The sequence below is a fragment of the Thalassophryne amazonica genome, chromosome 15 (genome assembly GCF_902500255.1).
Source record: "Thalassophryne amazonica chromosome 15, fThaAma1.1, whole genome shotgun sequence".
NCBI classification, from domain to species: Eukaryota; Metazoa; Chordata; class Actinopteri; order Batrachoidiformes; family Batrachoididae; genus Thalassophryne; species Thalassophryne amazonica.
The window spans coordinates 29,958,064-29,978,183 of NC_047117.1; the positions used below are offsets into that span (position 1 = coordinate 29,958,064).

Genomic DNA, 20,120 nt, shown 5'->3' on the forward strand with positions numbered 1-20,120 from the left:
AAGGCTGGACTCAGTGACACAGGCTGTGTTAACTATGGGCCTTGTATTTCTGACCACTACTGCTTGGCATGGCTGCTCAAAATGACAACTGAAATAATTAAAGCTTAGTTGAAATGCAATTTCAACATCTACATCTACCCTATTAGTTCACAAACTGGAGGGGCTGGTTAAGTTCAGCTTCCTGTTGCAGGAAAAACTGGACCTATAGCTGAAGCTCAAAATGTGAATGTCTTATACCAGTGAATCATCAATACAAATCTGGTACATTAGGGCTTTTAAACTCTTAGTGATGTTGGTTGCTTGCAGTTGAAATGTGTAACTGTACCTGTAGCTGAGGGTGTATAGCAGCAGTAATTTCCTGGGTTGCAGGGTTTCTTGGGTAATCAACACTCTTCACCTCGGTGTATACTTCGACTTCACCCCCTTCAAATGTACAACCTGCAAACAAAAGACAGTGTGAGGAATTCCAGTGTATTGAAAAGTGTTCACTTAGAGATGATTTGAATGTGAGTTGTTAAATAACCAGAATTGAATTTCTGAATCCACTCCGACATCAGATCCACTGCTTCTTTCATTACATTGAAGATATCAGCTCTGAGGACTCCGTGGGGTTGAGGTCCGACCTCTATCGCTGCACAGAAGAGATGCAATTTATCTTCCATTTTTAATCACATCAAATAAAAGAGGCACGTTAGTGTCACGTGCACTCTTACCGAAACCATGTTTCCCCACCGACTGTAAGGAGAAACTATCATAGAGTGGTGTTTTCAACTGGATGGCTCGTACGGGCACAGAGGTGATCTTATTCTGACAAACAAATATATCAACTGTTAACAGCACAGTTTACAGCACCGCTTCACTATGGGCAGTAACAACAGACACTCAAACAGCTCAATTTTAGTCCGGTATATTTGCCTGTTTTTCAGCAGGATAGGTAACCACATACAGCCAGGTCCAGGAGCATTTGTGTTGAAGGCCATTAAAATATGACAATTGGGCTTTGCGTCCAGTCCTGTTCATGCCTAGTCTAGGACCTATCTTAGACATGTATGCACATCATTAAGGAGAGGAAAAATAAACTGTTCTAGAGTAGTATGACTCCAATGAACAACATGGGATGTGTCCCAAAATTTCTATCCGGGACAAACAGCCCAAAAATGACAATGCCCTTCTTCGTCCCGAGTATTGTATTTTCTATACTGCAGCACCTATAGATTTTCCAAGAGACCCAAAATATGTAAAACAACCAGTGCATGTTTAGAAAGGTCATAGAAGAGTGTAAAATTTCTAATTTTGATATTTTAAAAGAAAACCACTAGAAAACATTAGGTTAAATGACCTACATATAGTCCGACATCACCACATATTTAGTCATTTAAACTTTCTGGGCTTAAATTATGTGCATATATGCCATACTATTTCCCTGATAATTTTTAAAATGTTCTATCTGCTAAAGAACAGTATGACTGAAAATAAAATTTCATTGTTTGGTAAATGTTTATTTTCTTTCGATGTACGGTCATAAATTGACCCACTTATTTGAGCCATTTTCTCTTAAAATATCAAAATAGAAATTTTACACTTTCTATAGCCTTCCCAAACACTTATGTTATTGTTATTCTGAACATTTTGAATAACTTGGAAAATCTGTAGCTGCAGCAGTTTAGAAAATACAGCTATATTTGATGTAACACTCAGGACGAAAAAGGGCATGGCCATTTTCGGGCTGTTCATCCCGGATAGAGATTTTTGGCACATATCCCAAGTTGTTCATTGGGGTCATATTAGTCTAGAAAGGTTGAGTTGTCTTCTCCTAAATCATGTGCATACACGTCTCATCTAGGTCCTGTACGAGCCACGGTTTTCAAATTCAAAGGGAACATTCTTGGGACACAAACCTTGGATAAATTCAAAGATGGCTAACCTATTTTAAGATGTCAAAAAGTCACATTCTGTTTCCTATTTTTATGCTATGAATCATGCAAATCCACTTTTTTTTTGGGGGGGGGGGGGGGGGGGGGGGGGGGTGACAGCCAAGCAGAGGAAAGCGGCACCATGACATCATGGGCTGGTCTCTCTCTGGCTACTAATTCAACATGGTGGAATATGCTCAGAAACCTCTGTGTTTCTGGGTAAATATAATATGTTTCTCATATATTATGTAAAAGCTAGTAAGAAATAAACACTTCTAAAACTGAAAATGCTGTTTTTGTAACCTGATAACACAGCTGGAGTGAACATTTACATTACATCTTGTGGATGTCAGTGTGCATACGCATCACACGTGATCAAAGGTAACTTCTGGTCTTTTCAAAAGCTCATGTATGTGCACACGCACGGGTTCCTGTGTTAAAAGGTACATGCTCATACGGCCGAGGGAATTTTAATACTGCATGATATGTTGTAATTCTGCTGTTGTGTATCACCACAATGGAAACAGTATGTGCTTGTAGTGTACAGTTTTAGATTTAATTCAAAGGATTTAACAGAAACAGTGCATTAACATTTAAAATTTATGGCCAATATTATACATCATCCCTCTGTTTCTACAACAAACTAAATATTACAAGCTCATCAAGTGAACTAGCTCTGTCCTGGGGGCTGAGCTGGAGTCTGGAGGTGCCAGAGAGGAGGATGCTGAAGAAGCTGCTCAGCATCCTGGACAACACCTCCCACCACCTGCATGCCACACTGACGTCCTGTCAGAGGACCTTCAGTTGTAGACAGAGAACACCGAGGTGCAGCACATGAGCTTTTTCCTACCTTTGGCAATCAGACTGTATAATTTCTCCCCCTTCTGCAGGATGAATACATTTTATATGAATCTCTGAGTCTGTCACCTTTATGTATTTATAAATGTGTACTGTTAACCAATCACAGGAGTAAAAGATGAAGCACAGGCCCATGTTGGCGGTGGTGTTATGGAGGTCACAGAGGAAGTCAACGGCCTCTTGGCTTCCTTTAGGCCCAAGCTGAGTGTTCAGCTCCTGTGCTCGTATCACCTCATGGGGTGTTGAATCTGTTACAGATGAACTGGACACCAAAGACATCAGACTTCACAACATTTTGAAATGTGGAAAAATTAAACCTCAAAGCTGCCTGATTCGTGTTTTGGTGTTACGTTCATCTTACCTCAGCAAAGCTTCTGTGAAACATCGGTTGAGATCCTTTTCAGTGTATCTTCTGCAAACGTCAACAGCTCGTGGGTTTGATATAACGGTCATCACAGAAATGGATCCAACCTCATCTACCTTCTGCTTCTGCATTTCTGTCACCAAGTAGACTCCTGACAGCTCATTACCATGAGTGCCACCACAAATGGCAATACGGACAAAGACGGGAAAGAAACATATGCCATCTGGTGGTAAGAACATGAAAGCATCTTTACACAATGATATCCATATATTCCCGTGTATAAGTTACACTGGTCCAATAATGCCTCTTTAAGAGGAAAAAAACCAAATTCAACTTGCAAAGGAGTATAAGACATATTTATCACTTCATCCAACACGGAGCAAAATGGATTTAATTGCTGTGTTATTCACTTAGGCGTTATGGAGCACAGCTAACGAGCTATTAATGTCATTATAAGGCACAAAATGTGAGTAAACTGTTTCTTTCTTTCCACTGAACAGTCTATCATATGTGAGGTGAATGCACAATGTAAGTTAAATGTAATTTATACTCTTTCAGTACACTTGTAAAAGAAACAGCATTAATTTTCTTCTTGTTAAAATAACTGTTTTTGTACTTTCAAAGAAGGTTTTTCCATGTAAAACAACATTACAGTCCATGTTCATTCAAAAGTGTGGTCTTCTCATAAAAAACATGTTAGATTCAAGATTGCACATTAAAGAAACATGTTTTCCTGTGCAATGAAATTCTTACTTTGCTGCCCACACTGGATGCCCCAAATATATATATAAATAACTAAGTATAAAATATCTAAAATGCTCTGGCACGCCACATTTGCACTCAGCAACTTCACAGTCATGGGGCGCTTAGACAAATTTCACGTCCAGCTCGACAGTGATTGTCTGCAGACTGTTGTGTTAATAGTACGAATGGCCACATATTTTCTAAGTGCCATGTTAGCTAGGTGTTAGATGTTCATGCGTGTCACCTGGAATTTGGCTGACACCCGTCGCGAGAGGGTTCAATAGGCTCTCACAGCGCACACTGTCTTTCGGCCACTGGTGTGTGCAAATAGTTGTAGCAACAGGTGGATGAGGCATTGGAAGCAGCTACGATTTTACACGTTTTCATATGATTCCTGCTTCATGCTCACTTTATGCGCAAATCATCCAATTCGCACTATGTATGAAGGGGCCCTTAGTCTTGATCCTGGACCATCACAAACCCAAATATTCCAAATTCTCACTCAGCTTCTCAAATCCTGCAATCAGAGTGTCCTTTGAATCAACAAACATCACAGCATTGTCCATGAAGTAAAGGTCAGAGACTCTTTCCTCACCAAACAAACCACCGAAATGGCTTGTTTTCACAACCCGACTAAACACCTCGTCCCTGCAAGCATTTAACAGTGCAGGAGCCAGAAAACATCTCTCAGGAACACCAGTCTTCATGGGGAAAGACTCTGCCCTCACTCCATACAGCACTCACATGACGATGCCCCCACAAACTTTTTGGGGATCCCACAAACTCTCAGGATGTCCCTGAGAGCAGTCCAATCCACTGAATCAAATACAAACACCAGAAGAACAAAAACAAAAAGATCTCCATATGGTTTTGAAATTCAAGTGCATTCATTTTTTTTCTCTTTCCTTTTTTGTGACAACCAATCACAGTTCTTAGAAGACTGCGTCATACCTAGCAACTGGGTCAACCCCACCTCCTCACAGAGATAAAACTTTCTGACCACTCCTTACTCAGAGTTGCTCAGACGTTTCCTGGAACACTCTTAGGTTACAATTGCTTAGGAATTGTAGGATTGTAGGATAGGAATCTTTAGGCTAAGTTGAGAGCTCTCTGAGACAATTCAGATTCTTTGTGATTACGGGGTTTGGATCAGTCTTGATCCACAACAATCACGGTGTCTGATTCAACAAACATCACAGTATTGTCCATGAAGTGACGGTCAGTGAACCTTTCCTCACCAAGAAAACCACCTAAACCGCTGATTTCCATAATCCGACCCAACACCCCGTCCCTGCAAGCATTTAACGGTGCAAGAGACAGAAACACCAGCCTGCACTGGGAAAGACTCCGTTTCTGCCCCCACTCCTTAAATCAGTCACAATACCTGTTACGATGCCCTTGGAACTACTTGGGGATCCTACAAACTGTCAGGATGTCCCAGAGAGCAGTCTGATCAACTACATCAAACACCAGAGGAGCAAAAGATCTCCATATGGGTTGAAAGTTAAGTGTCACAGTTGCACTGTAAACCAGCCAAGAAGACACTCTCACACATGTTTATTACAGAGTAATAAGCACACAGGCAGCACACATCAAGATCTGAGTGACACGTTTCCAAAAAGAGCAGGCACCTTTAACTGACTTGACTCACATGAAAATTACTATAGAAGAAACATGGTCAAAGTTCGATGACATGCCTATATCTCAGTGTAGAGTCAGCACTGTCAGAAAACCTTTGCCTCTTGCAAAACCACATGGCACACAAAATGCACAGTAATTATATATTATTATTATAATAATAGCAAACCTTATTATATAAGGTTTGCTTGAGGGTGCGAGTCTTACCTTTTATAACTCTGCTCAAACCGGCTGCTTGTCAACGCCGTTGAAATTGGAGCTTGTGTGAAGACAGACAAACTTAACAAACTGCCTTCCGGACATTCTATTAACCATTTACAGGCACACTGAACTGCGGTAGATATTTTACTTTACAGCTGATCTTCATGTTGAGTTCCGCTCAGATGAAACTTCAAGCAGTTATCGTGTTTGCAATGTGACACGGTTATTTTCTTTAAAGATCAGAACCCTCTCCATAGCCCGGTCAAAACAACAGACTGCAAGACCCGTGACTGCTCACATTTCCAGTTTCTGCAGTCAGTTTTTGCAGTGCACACACTGATTGCATTTAGATCATGGATCAAATAGATAAACATTTGGCAGAAAAGTCTGCAAGTATGACCAACTTTACAACATGGAGTCTAAAAACGACAGAGACACTCAAATGACCTGCAGTTGATGGAGGGAAACTGCACGTACCATAACGTTGGTTTGGAGGTTGATGATTGTATAAAGAATGCAGCTTGTTGAGTATGGGGCCATTATTGTAGCAAAAGTATTTGCAAATGTGTATTTCGGTAAACAAATGTGTAAAAAAATAAATAAAAAAATCTGCGTGTGTAACCGTGTGTTTGTGAAAATCGGGCCAGTCCATTGGATGTGATACACATGACTTTTGCTACACTTCTCCCGTGGACGATCCACAAATGCGTGCAGCAATTTGTACCTGTGTGGAGACTAACCACCAGGGGCTCAATCACCAATGATATCCGTCACTGCTACAGTTTTAAGCCTGGCCGGGCCCTCGAAGAACACATGAGGAGCATGAATGGATCTTCTTGCAGCTTTTAACTTTAAGTAAACACAAGAATAAAAATGGTAATAATAAGAAAATGTTAACACAAATAGTACTGTGTCCTACGGAAGAGCATTGCATTCACTGGATGAAAAAAAAACTGATCTCATAATTACGAGAGCTGGAAGTCTGGAGGGGATGAGAAACAGGCTAAGGTTAGCCAGTGATAGCACACTGTGATTGGACACACTGTAGACTTTCCCTTAAGGTGTTCCTGGATGAATGAAATATCTGCAGGGAGGGGCACCGGGCCCCCAGACTGAAAAGTACTCAGCCAGGAGTTCTTCTGTAACCAATAACTTCAAAGCGAATTGTCGTTTTCAATCAAATGACACCTCTTTCCAACAGACCAAAACCGTTTTTCCCCCAAAATGAGACGTCCTCCATTCTTTGTGAATTACACGGATCTTGACTTGCAGCTGGCTGAAAGGGACAGTCAACAAAGTTATTACCATTTTTATTTTGTGTTAATTTAAAATTAAAAGACACAAGAAGGGGAGGACTTCCGGGTCACGAATGGAGTAGACGCTCACCGCTCGTGCTCCCGCAACATCTCGATGTAAATTAATATTTAACAAGGACTGTGTGCTTACATAGCAGCGTTGGCCTTTACTACCAATCTACTACTGCCCGAAGTCCAAATGGCGTCGAAGTCAGCCAGGAAAGACGGGAAAAAAGACAATGAGTTGGCAGGTGCTAACATGGCGGCCCTGGCTAAGTTACTGGAGGAGCATAAAGCAGCCCTCTCTGCTGAGTTTAAAATGGCCATGATCTCCCTTGAAACTAAGCTAGACTGTGTTCAAACAACCATCTCTGACCACAGACAGAGACTGACTTCCCTGGAAGCCGAAGCAAACCAAGTTAGTGACAAGCTGGAGGACATGGAGGCTAGGATCGGTGCTCTGGAGCAGGGCTACAACAAGCTAAAGCTAAGGCTATCGACCTCGAATCCCACAGCCGACGCAACAACATACGGATAGCGGGAGTGCCTGAGTCTGCGGAGGGCACGCAGCCCGCTGCCTTTTTTTCAAAGCTTCTGCTTGAAATCCTTGGTGAAGGGGTTCTGAGCTCGCCTCCAGAATTAGGCCGAGCCCACAGAGCGCCGACTGCCAAGCGCTCCGGGGACAAACCACAGCTGGTGATTGCACGAGTTCACAACTACAGGCTTAAAGAACTGATCGTCCAGGAGGCCCGCAAAAGGAGAGGGAAGCTGTTCTACAAGGGGAAACCGGTGGCAATTTTTGAGGACTACTGTCCGGAAATTATGGAGCAGCGCACAGCATACAGAGAGGTGATGTCGGCACTTTACCAGCGGGGTTTCAAGCCATCGCTGCTGTACCCGGCCAAATTGAGAATCACAACCAAAGACGGTGGGAGGAAACGCCTCGCCTCTGTGAAGGATGCTGAGGACTTTCTGGCGTCACAGCGCTAAATCCGCAGTGATGTACGGTAACTGTGTGACACCCGTTCGACACGACATGTTACGCTGATGCTCTGACCCAAAGATGGTGCGATTCGACAGCTAATTGTAGCGCCACTGCGCAGCATATCGGGCAGCACACGTGGTTTCCAGTTGGGTGCCTTTATCGTCGATATCCCCCCCCTTTTTTTTAAATCATTATAAAATTAATAATTCAAAATATTAATTAAAATATTAATTATTAATTATAAATAAATCAATATTAATAAACAATTAATAATAATAACTCTAATTAGGGGTCTTCATCTTGGTAGCACCAGCCTATCTAACTCCAAGGACTGGCCATGTCACGTGGCTCCCAGCCAGGTGCTCCCATTACCCTTCCCCTCCCCCCCCTTTTTTTTTTTTCTATTAAGTACCTCGTTTGTAGTAGCACTTGTCTACTGTATACCAAGAACAATGTTCCTGCTTATGTTGGTCTGATTTATGACACCTCATCATGCTTATTGAGCTGGCAACTGAGTTCTGGACCTCTCTGTCTGCAAGCCATTGGACAAGGTCTACGGGGCAAGTTGTGCCACAGGAGACATACGGCTTACAGCCCCATAGATCATTTTTTTGTGGATGACAAAATTGCTCCCCAAGTCAGCTCATGTGACTATCAGAGTATAGTCATCTCCGACCATGCTCCTCTGACAATGTTAATGAATTTCCCCGGAATCCCAAACCCCTCAAGACATTGGCGATTTAATTCTACACTACTCTCAGATGATAGCTTTATCAAGTTTATAGAGGAACAGATCTCTCTATTTCTTGAAACTAATAATACTCCTGGCATATCTGCACTCTCAGTCTGGGAAGCACTCAAAGCCTATTTGAGAGGCCAAATTATCTCATATACAGCAAACTTGAAAAGAAAATCCCGGAAAGACCAATCAGACCTCCTATCTGAAATCCACAACACTGACAAGGAGTACGCAAAATACCAAACTCCTGAGCTTTATAACAAAAAGACTGAACTCAAAACCAGATTTGACCTCTTGACAACCTACCAAACACAAAACATTCTCCTGAAAACCAATTGCACACTGTATGAACACGGAGAGAAATCGGGGAAACTACTCGCTAACTTACTAAGGGGACGCAGAGCCAAACAACACATATCGGCCATCCGCTCTGAAAATGGGGAAATGACTTCCAACCCCAATGAGATCAACACTACGTTTAGAAATTTTTATTCCAGTCTATATTCCTCTGAATTTGACGGAGATGAGGCTAGTATTAGTACTTTTCTTGACTCACTACCTATTCCCTCTGTTCCCGTAGACCTCATGGAGAAGCTAGAGGCTCCTATATCACAAGCAGAAATAACCCAAGCCATCTCTCGGATGCAGTCTGGGAAGACACAGGGTCCTGACGGTTTTCCCGCTGAATTTTTCAAACAGTTTTCCAAACCCCTCTCATCACAATTTGCAACGGTCCTACATGAGTCACACCAACGTGGCTCACTTCCACCATCAGTAGCTGAGGCTTTCATATCATTTATTGCAAAGAAAGGAAAAGACACAACTGACTGTGCCTCCTATCGTCCTATCTCACTCCTTAATACGGATGCCAAAATTTTAGCGAAAGTCCTAGCTCTCAGATTGGAAGAGGCCCTCCCTCATATAATATCCACTGATCAGACCGGCTTTATTAAAAGCCGCCATGCTTTTTTTAATATCAGACGTCTTCTTGACATGCTATATACGCCCTCTCAAGATAAAATTCCGGAATGCATTGTTTCTATTGATGCAGAGAAAGCATTCGACCGTGTCGAGTGGAAATATTTGTTTTCAGCACTACGCAGATTTGGCTTCGGCCCCATGTTTATAGGCAGGATTAAGTTGCTCTATGCCGCACCTAAGGCAACTGTACGGACGAATGGCATAACATCCCAACCGTTCGTACTAAGCCATGGAACATGACAGGGTTGTCCGTTGAACCCGATCCTATTTGATTTAGCGATAGAGCCACTTGCAGTCACGCTTAGAAACAGCACTAACATCCCAGGCATCAATAGGGGTGGCGTGGAGCATAAAGTCTCTCTTTACGCTGACGACCTCTTGTTGTATATCTCTGACCCAATTAACTCTCTGACTGCGGCGTTATCTCTGTTTGAAGAATTTGGACGTATGTCCAGCTACAAAATTAACATCCACAAGACAAAGCTTTTTCCATTAAATAATGAGGCCCTGGTGGCTGATTACAGCAGCACCCCCCTTAAAATTGAGAAACGGCAGTTTACTTATTTAGGATTAGAGATCACCCGTAAATTTAAGGACTTATTCCGCGAAAATTTCGTAACTCTCCACAATCAGGTGAGAACGTCTCTGCAACAATGGTCACCCCTCTCATTGACACTAGCCGGTCGTATAAATTCCGTAAAAATGAACATACTGCCTAAGTTTACATACTTATTCCAATCTCTACCTATTTTTGTTCCCAAATCCTTTTTTACCTTGTTGGATTCGACTATTTCTTCATACATCTGGCAGAATAAGAAACCCAGAGTAAGCAAAGCTGTCCTCCAACGTTTGAAGATTGACGGCGGCATGGGATTACCAAATATGCGCTCCTACTATTGGGCAGCGAATATTCGCTCTCTCGCCTTTTGGTATAAATACAGCCTTCGATCGGCTGTCCCAGAATGGCTAACAGTTGAGCTGAACTCAGTTCAAAACATGTCACTCTCTGCATTGCTTGGTGCCCCAACTAACTACCCAATACCCAAACAAATAAAGAATCCAGTAGTGCACTCCGCATTGAAGGTGTGGACTTTAGGAGGGCATTCAGTCTTGCTGAAATTTCCATGCTCAGCCCTGTTGCATTCAATCCCCTTTTTGCCCCGTCTCAGTACGATACCTCCTTTACGGACTGGCATAAAAAGGGCATCATCTCACTCTCACATTTATTCAAGGGCAACAGTTTTTCTTCTTTCGACGAACTCTCTGAGAAATTCCACTTGCCCAAAATGCACTTTTTTCGTTACTTACAGGTCAGAAATTTTATGCGACGCACCCTGCCATGCTTCCCCAACAAACCAGGTGCTAATCCAATTGACACATTTCTCTCCTTTAATCCAATCTTGAAGGGCGCACTCTCTAAACTATACCGGAACATTATCGCACTCTCGGATTTGACACTAGACAAGACCAGAAAGGCGTGGGAACAGGACCTAGGAGGCACGATATCCACCGACCGTTGGGACTTGATCCTAAACTTGATTCATAAATCGTCACTGTGTGCAAGACACTGCCTAATCCAATTCAAAGTGGTCCATAGAGCTCACAGATCAAAAGCGGAATTAGCTAGCATATATCCCGATGTTACCCCCACCTGTGTGAAATGTAAATTGGGCAATGCCACACTCTTCTACATGTATTGGTTATGCCCCCATTTACAAACCTTTTGGAGTGAGATTTTTCGTGCTCTTTCAAATATCCTGAAACGTGAACTCCACTCAAATCCTATGATGGCCTTATTTGGTACCTTTGGGCCTGACGACCCCCGTCTGACTTCGGCGGAGCACCACATGGTCTCCTTCTCTCTCCTGTTGGCCAGGCGGGCCATTTTGCTTAAGTGGAGGGAGGCGACCTCGCCCACACATACTCAATGGCTGAGGGAAATTATGCACTGTCTTGCTCTAGAAAAGATGCGCTTCTCAATGAAAGGCACTGAGGGAAAATTCTATAAGACTTGAGGATCCTTCCTAACTTACTTTCATGATTCGTACGCGTTGTAAAATACGTTTGCGGAGTAGGCCCCTGACATCCAAGTAGCTCAATATTTGAAGAACGACAAGCCTGCTGACTGATGTGTGTGCCTTAGCTGTATTTCTTTGGGGGGGAGCAGGTTCAACGTCCTACCTCTATCCTAATAAGATTAAGTGGAGTCGTCATACGCTCCTACATAGGTGTTTGCATAACACTTGGAAGGGTAGAGCACTTAACTGTACTTTCCATACCGGTACCTGCGTAATACTGGGAAGATGTGTTCGGTTGTTGCTATTATTGTTTTTATATTTGTACTATTCAATTCCAAGGTGCATTTGCTGTGTGTGTGTGGGTGCGTGTATGTATACATGTGAATACATTCGCATTGGAAATTTAATAAAAAGATTTTGAAAGAAAAAAAAAAGACACAAGAAGATTCATTCATGTTCCTGGTCTCCAAAACACAGGAGAAAAAAAAAAGAAAACAAGCCCGGCCTGGATTAAAACTGTAGCGGTGACTAATATATTGGTGCTTGTGCCCCCTGGAGTTTTGGTTCCACACATGCATAAATTTCTGCACGCATTTGTGGCTCTTCCATGGGAGAAGTTCTTCAAACACTGGAACAACAAGTTACAAATTTTTTATATCAAAAAGGTGTGGTCATCCATAAAGACACTATATCAGACTGTCATACTATTCCATCCAAAAACAGAAAAAAATAAACTATCTAACATTATTATACAATTTACAAGCAGAAAATACAAAAATTAATTATTAAGACAGGCAAAGAATCTGAAAGGAACAAGTGTCTATATAAATGAGCATCTAACAAAAAAATGCAGACATTGCTAGGGAAGCAAGACTACTAAAAAAACAGAAACACATTGTTGCTACATGGGTCTGGAACTGTAGGGTGTGGATTTGAAACTGCTGGCTAAGGCTAAGCGTAAATTTGGTAAGATTGTAATTCACATCGGCAGTAATGACAACCGGTTACGCCAATCGGAGGTCACTAAAATTAACATTGAATCAGTGTGTAACTTTGCAAAAACAATGTCGGACTCTGTAGTTTTCTCTGGGCCCCTCCCCAATCGGACCGGGAGTGACATGTTTAGCCGCATGTTCTCCTTGAATTGCTGGCTGTCTGAGTGGTGTCCAAAAATGAGGTGGGCTTCATAGATAATTGGCAAAGCTTCTGGGGAAAACCTGGTCTTGTTAGGAGAGACGGCATCCATCCCACTTTGGATGGAGCAGCTCTCATTTCTAGAAATCTGGCCAATTTTCTTAAATCCTCCAAACCGTGCCTATCCAGGGTTGGGACCAGGAAGCAGAGTTGTAGTCTTACACACCTCTCTGCAGCTTCTCTCCCCTGCCATCCCCTCATTACCCCATCCCCGTAGAGACGGTGGCTGCTCCCAGACCACCAATAACCAGCAAAAATCTATTTAAGCATAAAAATTCAAAAAGAAAAAATAATATAGCACCTTCAACTGCACCACAGACTAAAACAGTTAAATGTGGTCTATTAAACATTAGGTCTCTCTCTTCTAAGTCCCTGTTAGTAAATGATTTAATAATGGATCAACATATTGATTTATTCTGCCTTACAGAAACCTGGTTACAGCAGGATGAATATGTTAGTTTAAATGAGTCAACACCCCCGAGTCACACTAACTGTCAGAATGCTCGTAGCACGGGCCGAGGCGGAGGATTAGCAGCAATCTTCCATTCCAGCTTATTAATTAATCAAAAACCCAGACAGAGCTTTAATTCATTTGAAAGCTTGATTCTTAGTCTTGTCCATCCAAATTGGAAGTCCCAAAAACCAGTTTTATTTGTTATTATCTATCGTCCACCTGGTCGTTACTGTGAGTTTCTCTGTGAATTTTCAGACCTTTTGTCTGACTTAGTGCTTAGCTCAGATAAGATAATTATAGTGGGCGATTTTAACATCCACACAGATGCTGACAATGACAGCCTCAGCACTGCATTTAATCTATTATTAGACTCAATTGGCTTTGCTCAAAATGTAAATGAGTCCACCCACAACTTTAATCATATCTTAGATCTTGTTCTGACTTATGGTATGGAAATTGAAGACTTAACAGTATTTCCTGAAAACTCCCTTCTGTCTGATCATTCCTTAATAACATTTACATTTACTCTGATGGACTACCCAGCAGTGGGGAATAAGTTTCATTACACTAGAAGTCTTTCAGAAAGCGCTGTAACTAGGCTTAAGGATATGATTCCTTCTTTATGTTCTCTAATGCCATATACCAACACAGTGAGTCATACCAACACAAAGAGTCAGAGCTCTATTGAGCCGAGTATTCCTTTAACTTTAACTAGTAATGACTTCATGACTTTCTTTGCTAATAAAATTTTAACTATTAGAGAAAAAATTACTCATAACCATCCCAAAGACGTATCGTTATCTTTGGCTGCTTTCACTGATGCCGGTATTTGGGTAGACTCTTTCTCTCCGATTGTTCTGTCTGAGTTATTTTCATTAGTTACTTCCTCCAAACCATCAACATGTCTATTAGACCCCATTCCTACCAGGCTGCTCAAGGAAGCCCTACCATTATTTAATGCTTTGATCTTAAATATGATCAATCGATCTTTATTAGTTGGCTATGTACCACAGGCTTTTAAGGTGGCAGTAATTAAACCATTACTTAAAAAGCCATCACTTGACCCAGCTATCTTAGCTAATTATACGCCAATCTCCAACCTTCCTTTTCTCTCAAAAATTCTTGAAAGGGTAGTTGTAAAACAGCTAACTGATCATCTGCAGAGGAATGGTCTATTTGAAGAGTTTCAGTCAGGTTTTAGAATTCATCATAGTACAGAAACAGCATTAGTGAAGGTTACAAATGATCTTCTTATGGCCTCAGACAGTGGACTCATCTCTGTGCTTGTTCTGTTAGACCTCAGTGTTGCTTTTGATACTGTTGACCATAAAATTTTATTACAGAGATTAGAGCATGCCATAGGTATTAAAGGCACTGCGCTGCGGTGGTTTGAATCATATTTATCTAATAGATTACAATTTGTTCATGTAAATGGGGAATCTTCTTCACAGACTAGGGTTAATTATGGAGTTCCACAAGGTTCTGTGCTAGGACCAATTTTATTCACTTTATACATGCTTCCCTTAGGTAGTATTATTAGACGGTATTGCTTAAATTTTCATTGTTACGCAGATGATACCCAGCTTTATCTATCCATGAAGCCAGAGGACACACACCAATTAGCTAAACTGCAGGATTGTCTTACAGACATAAAGACATGGATGACCTCTAATTTCCTGCTTTTAAACTCAGATAAAACTGAAGTTATTGTACTTGGCCCCACAAATCTTAGAAACATGGTGTCTAACCAGATCCTTACTCTGGATGGCATTGCCCTGGCCTCTAGTAATACTGTGAGAAATCTTGGAGTCATTTTTGATCAGGATATGTCATTCAAAGCGCATATTAAACAAATATGTAGGACTGCTTTTTGCATTTACGCAATATCTCTAAAATCAGAAAGGTCTTGTCTCAGAGTGATGCTGAAAAACTAATTCATGCATTTATTTCCTCTAGGCTGGACTATTGTAATTCATTATTATCAGGTTGTCCTAAAAGTTCCCTAAAAAGCCTTCAGTTAATTCAAAATGCTGCAGCTAGAGTACTGACGGGGACTAGAAGGAGAGAGCATATCTCACCCATATTGGCCTCTCTTCATTGGCTTCCTGTTAATTCTAGAATAGAATTTAAAATTCTTCTTCTTACTTATAAGGTTTTGAATAATCAGGTCCCATCTTATCTTAGGGACCTCGTAGTACCATATCACCCCAATAGAGCGCTTCGTTCTCAGACTGCAGGCTTACTTGTAGTTCCTAGGGTTTGTAAGAGTAGAATGGGAGGCAGAGCCTTCAGCTTTCAGGCTCCTCTCCTGTGGAACCAGCTCCCAATTCAGATCAGGGAGACAGACACCCTCTCTACTTTTAAGATTAGGCTTAAAACTTTCCTTTTTGCTAAAGCTTATAGTTAGGGCTGGATCGGGTGACCCTGAACCATCCCTTAGTTATGCTGCTATAGACGTAGACTGCTGGGGGGTTCCCATGATGCACTGTTTCTTTCTCTTTTTGCTCTGTATGCACCACTCTGCATTTAATCATTAGTGATTGATCTCTGCTCCCCTCCACAGCATGTCTTTTTCCTGGTTCTCTCCCTCAGCCCCAACCAGTCCCAGCAGAAGACTGCCCCTCCCTGAGCCTGGTTCTGCTGGAGGTTTCTTCCTGTTAAAAGGGAGTTTTTCCTTCCCACTGTAGCCAAGTGCTTGCTCACAGGGGGGTCGTTTTGACCGTTGGGGTTTTACGTAATTATTGTATGGCCTTGCCTTACAATATAAAGCGCCTTGGGGCAACTGTTTGTTGTGATTTGGCGCTATATAAAAAACAAATTGAATTGAATTGAATTGAAATTCTCTCTGCTCCTTTTCATTCAAAGTCTTGTAATATTCATTTCTGCTTTTCTGTCTTTTTTCTTTTAATTGAATGAAATAAATATTGAAAGAAAAAAAAAGTGTCATGTCTAAGAACATATCCAATTGAGTGGCCCGAATTTCACAGACACACTGTTACACACACACAGATTTTTATTTTATTTTATTTACACATTTGTGGATCTGTTTACACACAGATTTTTTTTAACGCATTTGTAGATCAAGTTACACATTTGTGGATCTGGTTACACACACACGGATTTTTGTTTTACACATTTGTAGATCTAGTTACACATTTGTGGATCTGGTTACACACACACACACACACACACACACACACACACACACACACACACACACACACACACACACACACACACACACACACACACACACATTTTTTACACATTTGTGGATTGAAATACACATTTGCAAATACTTTTGCAACAATGTTGCTACATAGTTGAGGGACAAATTGATCCATAAAAAGTCACGGTTCCTGCAGTAAATTGCATTATGGCATCCACCAACACAATGGAGAACTTTTAAAGGGTCACACTCATGTCGACGTCACTGAAGTTACACAGCTGGAGAAGGATAAATCAGGCTTTATGATTTTAAGATACCACTCTGCAGTGGACTTAGAAAAAAGAGTGACTCGACTACATGTAATTCTTTTAATGCACATACTGCCTAGCGCTTATTTAAGCCAGGCTTTTATTTTGAAAGTTTGACCTGGTCATTAAACGAGACAGACCCCTAGTCAAGGTCAGGCATTTAATCAAGGAAATACATAAAGTTTATTGGCACTGAGGATTCCCTGTAGATTGTTCAGCGCCTCCTGACTAATGTGTTACATACATACAATATAATGGATTTTGATTTTAACGGACAAAATTCACTGGTTCACCTAAATCCATTATAAGCGAGTTTTACTGTATAACAATTACCATATCTGGAATGTGCAAAACAACTGACAAAAACTAATAATGAAGTGTACCGTTACACACACTGGACAGGACGCCAGTGTATCGCTGGGCCACGTAGCCACATACAACCATTTACACCTGCACGCACACCATCCCTCATTTTAAAGTTTCCAGTTCACCTAACCTCCATGTCTTTGGCTGTGGGAGGAAGCCAGAGCACCCCGAGTAAACCCTCGGAAACACGGGGAGAACATGCAAACTCCACAAAGAAAGGCTACAGGTGGGAAGTGATCCATTACATTCTTGCCAGCCCTATTATGCCATTCATTTTACCAGAGGCCAAAATATGGCCATTGGGCATTAAAAATGATTTTGCATGCGTGCATACCCAGCATAACTCCAGTCCTATTACTGCCAGGGTCTTCAAAATCACAGGGAGCATTCTTGGGACACAGGCCATGGACAATTTCAAAGGTGGCCAAAGGTTACTCAAAAGTCAAAAGGCCACATTCTTTCCAGAAACTCTTTTATTGATTACATGCTCATATGGCTGAGGGTATTTTAGCAATGCATTATATTTAAAGAGACATTATCATTCACTGCATCCACATTCACACAGTTACAACATATAAGCACCTCAATAAAAGGTCACATTTGTTGTCCGAATAGAACTGGAGTCATAAATCTGAACATTTGATTTCTGCATCATTTCATCTATGAATCAATGATATTTAAATAGTTAAAGCATGGTATTAAATGTACTCTTCTAACTGCTGCTCTATATATAGTACATTTTGATGTCATTCTGTCGTCATGTTCAGTCTATTTTCACACTTATGGGCGGCACGGTCAGAACAGTCTTTCGAGCTAACTGGAAGGCAGTCTTCTTTTCATAGTAGGCACCTTCATTCACAAAGAACGGGTGGAGCGTTTCCCCTTCATACTTCATCGTCTCCCCCAAAAACGATAAGAAAATGGGGTCGCCTGGTTGAAGGAGGCCGAAGTCATTATCCTGAAGAAAGAAGATTTTATTATTAGCGACTTTTATTCAAGAAAAAAAAGCTCAAAGAACTTTAAAGGACGTGCGGCATGTTATTACCACAAACATCAAAGTGTTCATGATTGTAAGTCTAGCCACGCACATGTGGTAATTAGTGGTCGTTGATGTGTTTTAATGCCAATTGTCCCTCTCGCTGGGCAAGTCAGCAGGTGCATTTCCAGGAAACTTATGACTCAACATTTCTCACCATTTCGCAGCATGTGATGTCCATTTTAGGAAAAGCAGAAACATCCCAATGGCCAACACGCAGAGTGAAATGAACGGTACTACTTCTGATAATGAAGCTTCTGAGCTTTCATTTGAAAGTGATGGCTCAGATTTACAGAGGATGTACAGAGAGGAGATGACGCTTCAGCCCAAAACTCTTTTGTTTTTAGAGTGCCAGATTTTGGATCCCAACATGCGCTGATCCTGCTGTTTGTGTTGCAGGATGCTATTTTACTGCTGCTGTGAATGCGAATGTGGAATGTCTCTGTGATGCTGTTTTTTCAGGCTGCCTGAACATACATATATATTTCTAATTTCTTGGAATACATCGGAAAATGTCATTTTCAGGAGATAATGGACTTTCTATCCAACATGCAAGAATCATGAGAGAACTTTTTGAGGAGCTGACGGTGGAGCTGTCATGGGAGCATGCCAAAATAGAGATGATTGGAGAGAGAGCCACTTTTGGAAGTAGCCAAGAGTCCAGCAGCTGTGGCTCATGGAGAGTGGGCTGGACACATCTGTCCACATCAGCTGGGACTATCCTTTCTTCTTGTAAATCAGGACGACAATGGGAAAACGTCTCATGCTAGCGGCCATGGTCAGCCCCTGAGCACAGAGGTGGGCTTAATCACAGTGGGACCATGTAGGATATCTGTCCACAGGAGGATGGAGTGGACCAACGGTTGGCAATTGCCAGTGGTGGGCACAGTTCAGCTAATCCGACAGCAAATAATTATCGAATTATCGAAGCTGATGTTTTTGGTATCGGATTAGCTTTTCACATAAGTTTTAAAACCATCATCGGACCAATTATCTTCCGATAAATTTAGTTCCGATAACTTTCAGTCCAATAACTTTTTCTTTTGCTGATAAAGTGAGCAAAGTTTAATGGTCAAAAATGTTTATAAACCCTAAAATCAAACATTTTAGTCCATCTGTTGTGTGTTTGTAGCAGACTGGCTGCCTGTCACCTACTGATGACATCATCATTAAGCAAAAAATGTGATTGGCCAGTTGACACAGGGAGCATTGTGGGTAGTGTAGTTCAGGTTCACTTTGGACATTACAGTGAGTCGTCCACTAGGCACAAAAACAAAACAGACTAATTTTAACTTTATTTTATTTTATTTTATTTTATTTCATTGTGGCTATAATTTAATTGCCAAGACTCGCTGGGGGAGAGACGCTCTCACGGCACCACTGTTTTGGATTAAAAAGGACGCTTTATGTGGATTATTTATTCAGATGAATCCCACTGAAACTAACAGGTAAGAATTTATATTTACTATGTGTATTTTACTCTGCCAATCAATGCATTAATGGACATATTTTGGTTTAAGCTACAGGGTTCAAAGCGTATGAAAAAAGCAGCAGCTTTTAGCTCATAAATGACGGTGTATCGAATACCGAGATAAACTGTGACTTCTAATACTGTGTTTTACTGCTTTTGAAAGATGATGACAGTGTTTGGGGTTTTCCTTGAATTTACCCAGCAGCCCCTGCAGCACTTAAAGTGAAACTGGTTTATCTGAAGCCGACAGTGTAATCTGATGTGGCCGCTTCCAAATCAGCAGTAATGTTGAAAATTTGTGGCACCATCCCCAGCCACACATTCTGTCTATTCTTAATTGCCAGTGTTGTAATGTAATGAAGTGGAAATACTTTATCACTGTCCTT

General features: G+C 41.4%; 2 protein-coding genes across 3 annotated transcripts in view; both read right to left on the bottom strand.

Annotated features, from left to right (window-relative positions):
* The window catches only part of LOC117525916 (N-acyl-aromatic-L-amino acid amidohydrolase (carboxylate-forming) B-like), a 47,500-nt gene extending 41,538 nt beyond the window's left edge, over positions 1-5,962 (bottom strand). The window contains exon 1 of the mRNA XM_034187867.1: positions 5,725-5,962. The gene's annotated coding sequence lies outside the window, so the exon portion shown is untranslated. The remainder of the gene's footprint in view (positions 1-5,724) is intronic.
* Positions 1-20,120, bottom strand: part of LOC117525915 (N-acyl-aromatic-L-amino acid amidohydrolase (carboxylate-forming) B-like) — a 47,925-nt gene that overhangs the window by 1,659 nt on the left and 26,146 nt on the right. The window contains exons 3-6 of one of the 2 annotated variants that reach the window (XM_034187865.1): positions 2,841-3,033; positions 714-807; positions 524-631; positions 326-438 (exon numbers count right to left, since the gene is read on the bottom strand). In XM_034187865.1, the coding sequence (XP_034043756.1) occupies positions 326-438; positions 524-631; positions 714-807; positions 2,841-3,033 (508 nt within the window). Of the gene's footprint in view, positions 1-325; positions 439-523; positions 632-713; positions 808-2,840; positions 3,034-16,633; positions 18,186-20,120 lie in introns of those variants that run through there. The other variant, XM_034187866.1, reaches the window with a different exon arrangement.